Genomic DNA, 15,401 nt, shown 5'->3' with positions numbered 1-15,401 from the left:
AAATTACGATGTATGACTTTTAAATTACATGTGACAACAAAAAGAATAGGTTCGATGTGTGTTGTTAAACTTGCACGCGTTCATGGGACTAAAGAATTATGCCGTGTTTTGAATTATTTATTTTTGCAAAACGGACCGCGTTTAATATAAACACGAAATGCGATGCGCAATTTTCAGGTAGCGTAAATACAAATTACGACGTATGACTTTTAAATTACATGTGACAACAAAAAGAATAGGTTCGATGTGTGTTGTTAAACTTGCACGCGTTCATGGGACTAAAGAATTATGCCGTGTTTTGAATTATTTTTTTCGCAAAACGGACAGCGTTTAATATAAACACATCTCTTTTTTTTTTCCGGGAAGGTGTTGATTTGGCTAAGGTACGTAATTACTTTTAAAGTTACGAAAAAAAATTAAAACTGAATCGAATTTCGCGAGTTGTAATATTGTGTGAAAATATCAGGTATATTCTAAATCACAAATAAAAATGGAGCAATAACGGGAAAGAAGAAAAAACACGTTCGAAAAACCTCTTAAAAAATGCGTGTTAAAATCGGTACAACGCAAATTATAAAATCGGCCATAACAGAGCACATAAAAAATTATTATTTTAATGCTCGATTCAAAACTCGCTTGCTGTCAAACCATAGTATTAAAAATATCATAACCTTTTTAAATCACAGGGAAAGCGTAATAACTACTAAAACAATGACCAAAATACTTTTATATTTCAGATGAAATTGGAGTAAATAAAGTCCATCAAAATTTTATGTAATTTAAATGCCGGATTTGAAATTAAAATGTCGCAATAGCGTATAAAAAATATCGGTACTTTCAAAACCTTGTAGAAATGTGTAGCAATAATTTCTAAAATAACGATTGAAAAATAATTTGATTTGCGATAAAATTGTTACAAGTAAGCCATGTCAAAAAATGGTTACCTAAATGAGCGATTCTTTACTCGCAATTCGCAATAATATCGTGCTAAAATATCGAAGTTTTAAAAACCGGGCGGAAATGTGCAGCAATAACTGTTGAAGAAAGGATCTAAAGTCATTTAGATTTTCCATGAAGTTTGCACAAATAAAGCGTTTCATAACTTTCAAAAATCGCTATTTCAGAAACTACTTGAAAATGGGTAGCAATAACTACTGAAAAGTCATTGGAATCGGCACATGCGAAAAGCGTCAAAAGTGGTAATTAAAATTCGTAAATCGTAATAATGATGTATTAAAAATATTGGGATTTTTAAAACTATGCTGAAATCCGTAGCGTTAACCATCGAAAAACTACATTGATTGAGATTGGGTGTGTCAAAAACTTAAAAGTGTAAATTTAAATTACCGAATTTTTTTTATTATTCTTCAAAAACAAATATTTAATTTTTTCATTTTGTTCAGATTGCAGCCGCGGGCCGCACATCGAGGGTTGGCGGGCCGCATTTGGCCCGCGGGCCGCAGGTTGAGCACCCCTACCTTAAAGCTTTTCAACTTAGGCGCTAGCACTCTTTAATTATTAATCATTGTTACACAGAATATGAATAAATTGCAGAGTACCATACATTTTCTTCATTTTTCTAACTTCTAGTCCCGCAGCTGACTGATCGTAAAGACACCAATTGGTCCCAATAGAATACCAAAGTCACGCATCACTGGCTACGGTCAGTAAGCAGATGGGTGACCACTTTGACCAGCCTGCTTAGGGGCTGAAGGTGCGTGGTATCAGTCCTGGTTAAACTGTTCTATCGTGCTCGACTTTGCCCGCAGATTATCTTGCTGAAGCAGGGGGGCATCTCCTTTGCAGAGGATTAATATTGCAATGGCAAGTCTTCGGATCATCCTCAGGGATGTTTCCCAGACCTTTGCCAATAGCCCATTGTGCAGTCCCAAGTACCTTCCTTCATCTAATTTCTTATGCATGATGATTTATAAGTTTTCTCACCTTGTATAAATACTAAAGATTCCAAAAGATTACATGAAATATAAATCTACTTTGTTTGTGGACAGTTTCGTAAATAAAGAGAACAATGCAATCTGTTGTGTAGCGTTTAGTATACAAGGAAGATTTTTCCTTATATTTGCGTTAAAATGTTTAAATAATTTTTTGTTTATTTTTTTCTTAATATATATTTATTTCTTAATATTTGTTTTTGCTTGTAGCTGTGACCACTTTCGCTCAATGTTTCAAGCACACTGGGGTGAAGATGAGAAAGAGTAAGTAATCTCTTAGATTATATTATAGACTAGCTGAATGTCCATTCTTCGCTTGGGGTAAAAAAAAAAAATCAATAAAACAGTACTGAACAACACTACCAAACCATGCACGAAACTAAAAGATATATACGAACATAATTAATGTTAACTAAAATAATTCCAATATTTTTTATTTAGTATTATATTTTACTGTTCCCGGGAAGCTTTGCATTATTGGATCAAGCAAACAGGTTTTTAGTAATTAAACTCATCAAAATAACTGTTCACAGGTTAACTGTTATTATTAATCATGTTATTATTAACTGTTATTATTAATCATGTTATTATTAACTGTTATTATTAACTGTTATTATTAAACTGTTATTATTAATGTTGTTAATCATTATCATTTTGCATGAAGCTGTTGCTCAATGCCATGTTAGTCAAAGTTTTGCATAATCAAGCAATTTCCTCTGTTACTTGCCCCTTTTGAAAGATTTTAAAAACCTCTTTCTACATCCGTTTTACAACTGCTCAGTATTGATACAGTTTTATTGGGTAACAAATATACTAATACAATACATTGTACTTATATTATTATATTTGTTACCTACTAAAACTGCATCAATTACCACGATGCCAGTAGTGCTTATTACAAAAATTAATTAAGTATCATTGGTGTCAATTAGAATTTTACGAATTTTAGAATTTTACGAATTGTCGTAATAATTATTACGAATAATTATTACGACTCCTAAATGAATTTGTTGTATTTCTCCATTAATTTTGCTTTATAGTACATAGTTTATCTTTTATTTCAATTAGTAACTATTACCAAAATTAATTAAGCATCATTGGCTTCAAAAATAATATAACGATTTTTGTTCTTTTCTTTTAAACGAATTAGAACTAATTCCCCAATAATTTAGCTTTTTAGTACAGTTAGAGTGCTTTCTATTTTATAAATGCAGTAAAGAGAGTATGGAATTATATGGCCTAGTAAAAAGTCGAGAATGTTGAAATCGGCTGCTTTTAAAACTCGTGGAAGGATGAGAATAAAAAATTAGGATTTCTAAAGTGCTTGCCTGCTGCCGGTAGTGTGCACAGTTCGTTAAAACTGTACAGTTTAAATCGTCTTAGTCATAATTTTTAATATTGTTGTAGTTTGTTAATAAACAGTCAGTGTTTTGCATGAATCATTTTTCTTACAATGTGCAACATATTTAGTTAATTACTAGGGAGTGGAGGTAGGGAGTGGAACTCCGTCCTATCCGGCTTATTTGTTATCTTGTTTGACCTTAAATCACATTACCAGATAGTTGACAGTTTACTTTATATCTATAGAACTTATAAAAAGAAACAAGATTATTTTCCTGAAGGTCAATAAACGAGTAACAGAAGCCAATATTCAGTTGCTAGTTCAAAGTTTACTTAAGGGTTCAGCTTTGGACTATTAACTTTTTGTGACTATCGCCAGAAAGTTTACTTAAAGGCTGCAATAAGGGAGAAGGGCAATGATTGGATCATAAATGAAAAGTTTATCTGGTTTTTATCAGAAAAACATCTTTAAAATTTTTTTTTTTTCGTTTTGTTGTTTTAGAATTATTTATATGATTAAAATAAGTAAAGTGATAACTGATTTTTTAAAATTATAATCCATTTTGTTTAATGTATTTTATAGCACCATTGACATCACACAATTTTCATACCCTGTTTATCGAGCCTTTTTGAAATATTTATACACAGATGAAGTTGATTTGCCTCCAGAAGATGCGATTGGTAATTCATAATTAATTTTCTTTTCAAATATTGTTTATGTAAAGCTAAGGGGTCACAGTACCCTTTGCAGCATTTTTTTTTCAAATAAAGGTATAATCATTCATTTTGTGGGTGCTTTACATGCTCATTTAAATGATAATCAATAATTTATCTTCAAAAAATAGTTAAACTGTTTAATTTTTTTAAAATTTAAAAAAAAATTGAAATTTTTTAAATCTTTAAGGCTTTTTTGTTTTAATATATTTTCAAATTTTTTTTTCTCTTAGTGCTTACAATATTCATCTTAACAATTTTGTGCATTCATTTGTTGAGCAATTAGAACATTTTTTATTGATTATTTTGTAAAAAAGTAGAAAAAAAAGGTTAAAAATTCCTATTAGATATATATAACATGCTGTAAAAATTGTAATACCTCATAAAATGCTTATTCCATGCACAATTTAAATAAGTATTATACTTAAGGTAAAAAAGTTTACTCCAAAGCTTTATCTTAAATAGAAAAAATTCCTTAGGGATTTAATTAAGGCAAAATTATCATCTATGAGAAAAGGCACTTTAAAGTGTGTCTGCTGATCAAGTTTCTGTTTTAGGGCAACCTAAAATCATTCATAACTTTTTTAAAAGTGTAGATAGAGAGATGATTTTTTTTTCAGTACATTTGAAATAGTTTTAAGTTTTATTATAAGCAATAAAAAAAACATCGATATTTTGGTTATTTTTTGGGTACTGTGACCCCTTAACGCTCAATATGATAACAGTTGTCGTCGAAAGCAAATAAAACTTTTATTGCTACATTTTAAGTGTACTAAAGTAACGCAAATATTTGCTCATAACTGGAAATACTTGATGTGTTTTGACAAAAAATTTGTATATTCTTCAAAATCAAAGTTATTAGCTGTGAGATTTAACCCATCAGCGTGAATTTTTTTCTTTCCCAAACGGTCGTGCAAGTGAAAAAAATTCCACCTAATTTTTTACTTTCAAATGATTCTGTACATAGAAAAAGCCTCAGATTTTTTTTTGTGCCGAAACACTTACTTATATTGAATTAGATAAGCTATCTAGAATTAGATTGGAGTAAAATGACATTTCATTGCACAGTTTTCTGATTACAAGATGGGTATTCAATTTGAATAAAAGTTGTATAAAAAAGGTATAAATATTGTGATTTGATTACTGGATAACAATTGTCTCTAATATCTTAATGAATTTATTATTTATTCAAATACAAATAAATCACTTGTGATAGCCAGTCAGGAGTTACTTTTTGCTAAATCTTCAAAACACATATGCAATGAAGAAGAAATAAATTATTTGTTTTACATTAAATAAGTTTTCCTTATATCCTGAATATATTTTAGCTACAACATGAATAATAATGATTATACCACATCACATATTTTTTCTTGAAAATAAGCCTCCTAAAATAAATTGATATTTCACATAAGAGTCAATGTATGCAATGTAATCAGCATATTATCTTTAAAAAGAAGTTTACAAAAGCTATGAAAGTACTTTTCCAAACCTATAAAATGTATGCTTGATATTAAACCGATTTCTGAAAGCAATAACGCATCTTTATTTGATTGTCAATATTCTATAACAGGGGTTTCCAACTTACATGAGGCCCGGGACCACAATTAAAAACACAAATCAAATGGTGGGCCGCACCTTTATCAAAATTTTTTGTAGGACTCTTTTATGTTTGAGGGAACATTAAATATTACTGTCAGAGTTTTATCAAGTTGTACAAAACAAAAGTATTGAATTACAAATTAAAATAAGAAGTAGATTTTTAAAAATATTTAATTGTTATTAATAATATTTTTAAAAATATTAAATAAATAATAAAAATTCGGGCTACAATAACTTTCAAGTGAGCACCTATGTATTAAATAATTAATGTGCTGATTGTATTAAAACTTACATAGTAGCACACAAAATATTCAATGAGAAAATTGAGGTTTGTCTGCTGCAACCACCAGAGAATAGATATTTACATTTTAAGTTTACAAATGTGTGTTTAAATATTTTCGTACAAAATGAGTGGTTTTAAAAAGTTAAATCGGAGAATTTCTTCGAGAAAATTTCTGATACGCACATGTTAAATTATATTCACAAAATACGAAAAAAATGAAATAAAAAAGAGCAACATACACAATTATTTTTGTATTTGAATAAAGATTTTCTTAGATGCAAAACCTGAAAAATAAATTTCTTTGCACAGTTGGTATGTTAAATTTCACAGAAACGAAGAAATTAGGTTTTTATTAACCAGAAAAGTATTTTAAACCCATATAAATTTTTTACGAAAATTATCCGCAAAAAAATGACAACTAATATATTTTAGTTTGCGAGCCCCTGAGCCGCCAGTTGGAAACCCCTGCTCTATAATACTTGCTAATTTTCCATTTTATTAAAAACAAATTAAGACCCATCTTGAGTAAAAATGTAAAAACTTAATTATGTATGTTATATTCAAACAAATTTTTAAGTCTTGACAGATCTAAGTCTAATGGAAATTCTCCATATTTCTTCAAAAGTAATAATTATTGCTGCCCCTGATTTTTTATCAGAAAGTTTTAAAATACTAAATACTCAATCACGACATTGACCCTGATAGTATTTCATTATTGTCCTAGATTTTTCTTTCTCAATGAAATCTAACAAAAATTTCTTTTATAAATAGGTCTGCTTGATCTTGCAAATTCTTATTGCGAAGTGCAATTGAAAAAACATTGTGAAATCATCATTAAGCATGGGATAACTGTTGAAAATGTGGCTATGCTTTATGCTGCTGCTATAAAATACTCAGCTGAGGTAATTTCTTCACATGTATTTGCAATTGTTTTCATTTTCACATAAAATGAGATTTCTTCTTTAAGTAAGAGTTTGTAAGTTTTTTTCTAACTGTATTGAAAATTAAATTTTATTTTTAAAACCAGAGTATAATTAAAATGATGGTATTAAATTCTTGGATGTATGTTATTTTTATTTTTTTTTTCAAACTGTGCTAAATTTTGTTGACTTGTAAGTTAAGAAAAAATTTAAAAGGAAGTTATAATTTTCTTAAAAATGAAATAAATTGTTGAATGAAAAAGATTATAAACTATGTTGTTAGGGTTCCGAATGAATTACTTGAAGGTTGTCTAAAATCTGAAGTTATAAAAATAGGAAGAATTCTATATATTTCTTCCATTAAGTGTAATTTTTATGCTTTATTTTCATCAGAAAAGTGTGTACTATTTTTATTAAATAGTTCATTTTTGGCAAAACAGGGAAGTGTTGATAAAAGTGTATTAGAAGAAAAAACTTTTCTTAGACTTTTAAAAACCTTAAAAAATTTTAAAGTTTAAATTTTTTTTTTATGTTTAACATCAAAGCTAAAAATATAAACGTTAATTTTAGCCAGTTGGGATTTAATTTTAGGCAGCACTGCATTTTATTTGCTGATAAAAATTTTAATGTTTATAACTGATTGTTTGATAGTCCTATTTATTATAGTCTACCTTAATTAATTTTCTTAAAGTTTTGTTATTAACATAAGAAACATAGAAATAGCTAAATGTATTAGAAACAAGTTTATAAAAAATTTATAGTTTTAGCAGTTTTAATATTTAAGAACTATTTTTATTTAATAATTTAACATTTTAATATATAATTTTGTTATGCAATAATGTTAAGTTTTCACAATTATTGAGTTCGTAGTTTAATCTCGCCTTATTTTTTTAAAACTTATATTGTTAAGTTAAAACACAATTTTACTTCATTAAATTATTTTGATTACTTTTCATCCGTAATATTTTTGAAAAATTTGTAGAATTTTTGATTTTACTGAATTCTTATGGTTGTGTTCAAGCTACTGCCATCCCTGAGTCCAAATAATTAATTAATCCCACTTTTTTGTTTGAAAGACATCATAGTCTTAAGTAGTAGTTTAATCTACTAATTTTTATGTAGCAAAATTTTAATAATTTTGTACGTAGGTTATTAAAATTTCTTAATACTCCTTTAGTCTTTGTTAAAATATCGATAAAATATAAACATTATAAGATATCGTTTTAAAAATAAATTCTGTAAAGTTATATTGGATATTTGTCTTACATGATAATTTCCAATTCCTTTATATTTTATTCATGTTTATTTTAAGATCATAATTTTTCTCCTTGCATGTAAACTTTTTATGCTAAATGTTGCATTTTGTTTGTATTTTAGCACTAATTTATTTATGTTACATAACTCGATACATTGTGTCGTTGTGGTACATTGTTTCTGTGATACATTATGTTATTGTGATACATTATTTCTGTGTTACAAAGTGTCTTTGTATCTATTTACATTAATTGATCAATACGGCTATTACTTAAATAACTTAATAACTTATAAGTAACTTTTTGCCATACACCATAAAGTAATTTTAAGAACTGTCAATTTTTTTAGGGCCTCTTAAAATTTGAATTTTCCTATTTATGTTTTAGCATTGGCTTTTAATTAAAAAAAACATATCTATGTACAATTATTATTTTTTATTTATAAAATCATAAAGAAAAGAGAATTATTTTTTCCTTGGAATAAATAATGCTTGAAACAAACAATAGCTGCACGAAAGTTACAATGCATATAACTATTTCGATGATATAAACAAGCATTAGTGACAAGACACACAATATTCATTTCATGTATTTGATGATGATGAAATATTTTGTTGATGCTATAAACTAGCACTGTCAAGATACAATGGATAGTCATCGATTGGGAAGAGATTATTGACCTTTAAAAATTTCACTTCAATACAATGTTGTCATTTTGCTGAAAAATTATCATTAAAGCATAACTCCTCATACCATTAACTCAAACTTTACTCCTCATACCATGAACTTAATAAAACACTAAACTAGGTTGCCCTTATTTTAACTAAACTCATACCACGATTTGGCTTTCAATCACCTTCTTACAGTAGATTGACAATTTTCATTTTGTGTATTTGCTCTGATGATAATAAAGTATTGTGTGTCTTGCATTAATGATGCATATTTGTAGCATCTATAAATACAACTAGGTATGAACTACCTATACAACTATTTAATTTGCACTCATTACTTTGCTTTATGCATTAATCTGAAATTTCTTAAAATAACAATGTGATTACCAAGTGTTAAAACAGAAGAATTTATTGTATGATAGAGTATCAACATTTTAACGTTTTGTGTATTACATAGGAATTAAAGGAGTTCTGCTTTGGCTTCGCTTTAAATCACTTGACTGCTGTTGCCCAAACTGAAGCTTTTAATAAACTGGATGAACTAACAGTGAAAAATTTCATTCTTAAAGCTGCTAAAAATGGAGCATTCAAGTACTGACATAAATATTGAACTAGGCTTTTATGCAAAATGTAGGTTTCTTTTTTTGATATTTTTACCTTTTTCTTTTGCATTCAATTACTATAAGCTTGTCATTTCTTTTTAATAACTTACATTACTTGATTACCTTTTTTACATTATCAAAATTTACAAATAATAATAATTAGCTTTCTAAGCTTAAATTTTCTTAATTTCTTTTTTTTTATTAATTTTTTAAGATAAAAATATTGTTTTAATTAATAATTCCATGCTTTAAAAGGGATATTAAATACAATTTATTTCAAATGAGTTAGTTTTCTCTAATTAAGAAGATTTTAGTTAAAAATTTCTTAATAATCGCTGCTTTTCTAAGTTATTCTACATTCTATGCCTGTTGTTTGTTGAGGTAAATATATTGACCAGCTAAACATTATTTGATTTCAAAAAGTTGTTTAAATGTTAATTTATAAGTCATTTATTCTTAATATTTTTTTTAAATGAGAAACTTATGAACTATACTAAAATTGCAAAACATTGAAATATACAAAAAACAAGATTTTTTTTCCTTCCAGTTTTTGAATTCTGAAATACAAAGTTATAGATGATTTTACTATAGTTATATTAACATAAACTTTCATGAATTTTTTAAAAACTATTTTCCTCATAGCTCTTTTTTAAAATCTATTATATTTGTTTTGTTTCTATGCTCGTTTTAATAATGCGTATATATTTAGTTAATCACTAAAAATAAAAATAGTTATTTGAAAGTTAGTTTTACTGCATTACCAAAAGTATAGTTTTACTAAAAACACCCTTTTTTTCAATCAAAGAGTAACCAGTAACTATTAATTATTGAGATTTATGTTTACTTGTTTCCCAAAAGCTGTAGTATTGTTTTCCTGCACTTTTCTATTCATCTCTTCATTTCTTTTCAAACATGTGTCGATGTTATCTATACCACCTTTCTTTTACTTGTAAGTAAGCTTTAGATTATTTTTCCTGATATTTCCTTTGCTAGCTTTTCTATAGAATAAATCATTTTTTTAAAAATAATTTCTAATTAAATATATTTAGTTTTAATGTGCACTTAAATGCTAGATTTAAAACTAAATTTTTTTTATATATGTCATGAACTATTTGAAATTTTTTTTGTCTCTTTGCAAATATCACCATCATTTTTTAATGAAGAAAGTTATTTTGAAATTTATCTTTTTTCAATTAGCCTGATAACTTTTATGTATCTGGTGTTGTTTTTTAGTAGCACAAAATGTATGTGAAATTGTATATATTTCTGATTTTTTTGATGTTTTTTCATGATTTTTTTTAGATTACACAAATTTATGGGACTTAACAGACTTCAGTGAGGAGATTTTGTTACATTATTATAAAAATAATGTTTCACTTCTTTTATACTTTGTATGCTCGTTACTAGTTTTAAAATTATATGTTTATCTATATCTACAGTAATTTCTCGACTATTCTGCCTAATCTATTAAAAGGTAGTCCGGATTACAAAATACCGGGATAGGACGACATTCCACTTCCTACCTCTCTCCCAGACAAATGAAAACATATGTTGCACATTTGAAAGTAAATGTTTAATGCAAAAATACCCAATGTTTATTAATAAACTACAGAAATCTGAAAATTTATGTCAAACACGAGTTAAAATGTACATACAACCGCTTTATTAGTCTTCATTTTTTTATCTTTTTTTTCCCAAAATGAGTTTTACTAATGGCTGGTTCCATTATCCTCATTTTTGTTAGGCAGGATAGTCAGGAGCATCCTGTATATGTATATACATTTATATATTTATTATCATTAGTTTTTTTGAAGTTACAGTTAAAATGGAGTAAAGTCGTCATTAAAAGCCTAGTTCAAGTAGCATATTTTCATTTTTTTTCCTGTAATATTTAATTGGAATTTTGAGCTTGGTGATTAAGAAAATGAAATAAATTATTGTGATTTGTGATAAAAGAAAGTAAAATATAATTTGCAAAGTGTATTTCAATATATTTCGAGTTATAATGTGCTGCTTGATGTTATTTTCAGTCCTTCATTGAATAATCTTTGGGGTTATGACCATTCGAGATCTAATTCTTTTTTAGTTTTTCGATAGATCAAATAATCAATCAAATCTTACTTATTTTAAATGATTATTAACTCTTTATATTTTGTTTTACTGAGTTAAATTTGCTTGAAAAATTTCATTGTCAATGATTTCTCCATAGAATAACTTGAAGAAAAAAAACTGATTTTGTGTGTGACTTATTTTAAACTGAATTGAGTTTAGTATTATTTGGGAAAGCTTAGCGAAATCTTTTCAATTTATCCATGTTTTGTTTTCTTATTTTGATCTTAATTAGTAGTGCTATGAGAAATAAAACAATTTGTTATTCTACATTATTCCATTATTAGTTTTGCATTATTGGTTATTCCATTATTGGTTGGAAAAAATGACTGTGACAAACATTTTATCCTGAACTGAGTTTGGGATTGGTCAATAAATGAGTAAGAAATCTTCTAAATTTATGTATTTTTTTATTTTCTTATTTATTGATTTAAATTAGTAATTCAATAAAAAATAATAAAACTTGTTATTCCACATTATTCCATGATTGGTTTCTAATGTGAGAAAAAACAGTGACTTTAACTGTGACATACATTTTACTGTAAACTAAGTTTAGGATCAGTAAATGGTTAGGATAAATTTCATAATGTAAGCATTTTTTATTTTCTTATTTATTGATTTTAATTAACGCAATAAGAAATAAAAACATTTATTACACAGTTTTCATGTTATTCTATGATTAGTTTCTCTATGGAATAACATAGAAAAGCACTGACTTTGTTGGTAGTTGGTAGTAAACATATTAGTAAATGGTTAACAAAAATCTTCTAAGTTTATATATTTTTTATTTATTAATTTTAATTTATAAGACAATAAGAAATAAAACAATTTGTAGATATGTAAATAAATATTATTTGCTTTGGGAAAACTATGTTGTTATATAATTATTTTATTTAGTTCGTAACACCCTCAATTTCAAAAATATGTGATATTGTACTTATTGTTGTTTTTTCATTCCAAACATTAAATTTTTGAAGTCTTTATGATATAAGGACTAAAATATATCTATATATTGTTCTATCATTGTACAAGCATTTCTCAAAAGGTGGAAGCATAAACGTACCAAACCCTAAGTCCTGACAACAACAAAGTTTAAACTTAATTCTCATTAAAAATTTTAGTCTAAATATCTAGTTTCATTTAGTGACAGGAATTAAAATTTTTAAAAAAAAATTTCTGTAAATAATAAAAATAAATATTCTTTACAACAAAATGGCCAATTATGAACATTCATGAGGTTAACTGAGTCAATGTAATTCCAATAAGTGACCACCGAAGATTGAAAATCATTGAATTTTACCAATTTGAAAAAAAAAAATAAATAAGGGAAATGTCAGGGAATTTAATTGAAATACCTAAACAGTCTGAAAAAATGAATAATTTTAAGTTTTAAAAAAATTTAAGAGTAAATATTTTATTTATTTTTAAAAATTGGTCTATTAATAATCATTTTTTTAAGCAAAAATTTTGTGTTTTTAAATTTAAAAGCAAGTATTAGTATATTGTAACATATTTATGATGTAATATGGCATTTTTAAGAAATTAATGACAATAATATAATACATCCCGGTTAAAAAAATTATTGGAAGAAAATAAAATCAGTGTAAAAAAAGTCATGGAATTTTTTATTGAGTCTTTGTTTATCACGTTAAACAGAATTTAGCTTTGACACATTACTTCTGCAATGTAGGGTCCTCTTAAGTTATGATGTTAAGTTGTGCATTAGATGGTAAACTTATTTAATTATATATTGTTTAGCATACTATTTTTTTATGTGCACCTTTTTCATTGAAACTGATCATACTTAATTTTGAGAAAACTTACTTTACCTCAATTTTATACCTATTTTAATATTTTGCTTTCACATAAGTTGTATAAAAATATATTAAAACATATTATATAAATTGTTTTCACTGTTCCTGCATTTTGTTTGCTTTTCAAAATAGCAATATTTTATTGAAATGGAATTGTTGCTGTTATAAGGGAGCAAAATCTATTTGGCATAAAACCAGGGATTATCAATCAAACTTTATAAGTATTTATTTTAATTTGTTGCATGTGTTATATAAATGTACTTCTTTTAGCATATATTTTATAGGTTTCTGTAAATTATTTAACTGAGTGAGGTATTTTTAATCAGAGCTTTTTGCTGTCTCTTGTCTTTCATTGGGTGCTGTGATGGTGAGCACAAGAATATATTGTAAAAGAATGAAATTCCTTATTATTGTTTTTGTTTTCAAATGATATATGTATATTTTGCTGCACTATTGATTGTATGTTATTTGTTTTGTAAATTTCAAATTGTTGAATATGCATTTATGAAAATATGTTTTTACATTTTTGTATATTTCAAAGCAATAAACTTTTATAATTTATTAATTTAAATTTTGTATAATTTTTTGAGCGTTTGAATGCGCAGTTGAGCCAGTATCAATTTCTCTCTAACCCAAATACCTCTGTTAACTGAACTTGGTACAGAAGTTGATTTTTAAACGCTTGTCTTTTCTTTTTACTTCCATTTTTATTTTTGTAATAATTACTGAACATGATAAAAGTTTAGTAACTAGTAGATCTCTGTTAACCGAATTTTGTACATGGTTGATTTTTAAACTTTTGTCTTTTTTTTTTTTTTTTTTGAAGTTATACTTCTTATGCGACTTCTAACAAGGTTGCCTTAAACATTTAACGCTACATTTTTATTGGCCCGGAAATCACGTGGTAGGATCCAGTTTTCCCTCATTCATTTCCATATTGTTTTGGTTCTCACTAGCATAAAAATAATAAAAGTATTGTTTTTCTATAAATATTTTTTTAGTTTGTTTTGATACACATATAATTTAAAAGGGTAGTATTTTTTATTTTCAAATTTAGTGGATAACAATTGTAAAAAATGAGTGAAAACAATCCCACGGACAATGCGACGGATTTAAGGTTATGTCAAGGCACGTCTCTTGTGAATATCAATTGATTGTTAGGTTTTCTCTTTTGAAATTACATTATGGCGCATTCACATACATTATTAATACAAATACATTTTCCAGGGCGAGACGATGAGGCAACCACAAGCACTTCCACTGGTTCAAGAGGTCCACGAGGGAAAAATGCACAATATTACCGTGATTACAGAGCACGGAAGCGAGCGGAGCAGGAAAAAGAGTCGTTGAATAGAACTAGTGATCCTTCTACGACTGCTGATTCTTCTACTATTAACGTCGCAGGTTGCGAAGTTTAACTTCTCCCTCGCGGAGGGACTCCATGCACTATTTTTTTTTTACTTCCCTTTTTTATTTTTGTAATAATTAACTGTTCTGTGATGAAAAGTTAAGTAAATATTAGTAGTTTAGTATAGTTTGAAATATGTTGATTTTAACTCTGTTAAAAGATGCATACACCCACTAAAATAATGAATGGTGTTTACCGTATTGAAATAATATTCTGACATATTTACTAATTTAATTCCCTTTAATTGATAAGATCTTCTATTTTCAATCGACTCTACTCTCCATTTAATTTGAATAATATTGCCCATTTCGCTGTACATGTTTATTAATAATTTATTTAAACAAATATTTTTTACAAACATTTCTCACTTGCAATAATTTAAGCTTTCCATATTTTTGTTAATAATTGTCTTTAAATATATAGGACCTATAGGCAACCACAAATAACACAGGTTATCCGGTGCAATAAAATTATGATGGCTTCTCTCCCGTATGTGGAGAAACACAAAAAGTATTGTAGCTAAAATCACTCTTTCAAAAATCCTATGGGATGTCCAATTTCATGGGTAGACAACGCTGTGAAAAAGCTGGACTAGTTGCCATGGATAGGAAATGTTGGAAATTGCCGTAGCTGAAACGGCCAAGGGCTGTTGTGCTCATAAAGAAGAATTGTCTTTCAAATTCTAAATTAATCTGCTAACTACAGATAATTAAAGCATCGTCATTTGGCATT

The 15,401-nt window shown here is 27.1% G+C and overlaps 1 protein-coding gene across 5 annotated transcripts in view; it reads left to right on the top strand.

The window, feature by feature from the left end:
• Positions 1–14,618, top strand: part of LOC107449665 (RCC1 and BTB domain-containing protein 1) — a 45,134-nt gene extending 30,516 nt beyond the window's left edge. For 4 of the 5 annotated variants that reach the window (XM_087157715.1, XM_087157712.1, XM_087157714.1 and 1 more), the window contains 5 exons: positions 2,163–2,216; positions 3,877–3,974; positions 6,664–6,794; positions 9,194–9,366; positions 10,641–11,909. In XM_087157715.1, the coding sequence (XP_087013841.1) occupies positions 2,163–2,216; positions 3,877–3,974; positions 6,664–6,794; positions 9,194–9,334 (424 nt within the window). In that variant the 3' untranslated portion in view covers positions 9,335–9,366; positions 10,641–11,909. Of the gene's footprint in view, positions 1–2,162; positions 2,217–3,876; positions 3,975–6,663; positions 6,795–9,193; positions 9,367–10,640; positions 11,910–14,488 lie in introns of those variants that run through there. The other variant, XM_087157713.1, reaches the window with a different exon arrangement.
• Positions 14,619–15,401: the final 783 nt, after the last annotated feature.

Source organism: Parasteatoda tepidariorum, chromosome 2 (genome assembly GCF_982258835.1).
Source record: "Parasteatoda tepidariorum strain Cologne lab strain chromosome 2, Ptep-v5.0, whole genome shotgun sequence".
Classification (NCBI taxonomy): domain Eukaryota; kingdom Metazoa; phylum Arthropoda; class Arachnida; order Araneae; family Theridiidae; genus Parasteatoda; species Parasteatoda tepidariorum.
This window is presented reverse-complemented; position numbering and strand designations above follow the sequence as displayed.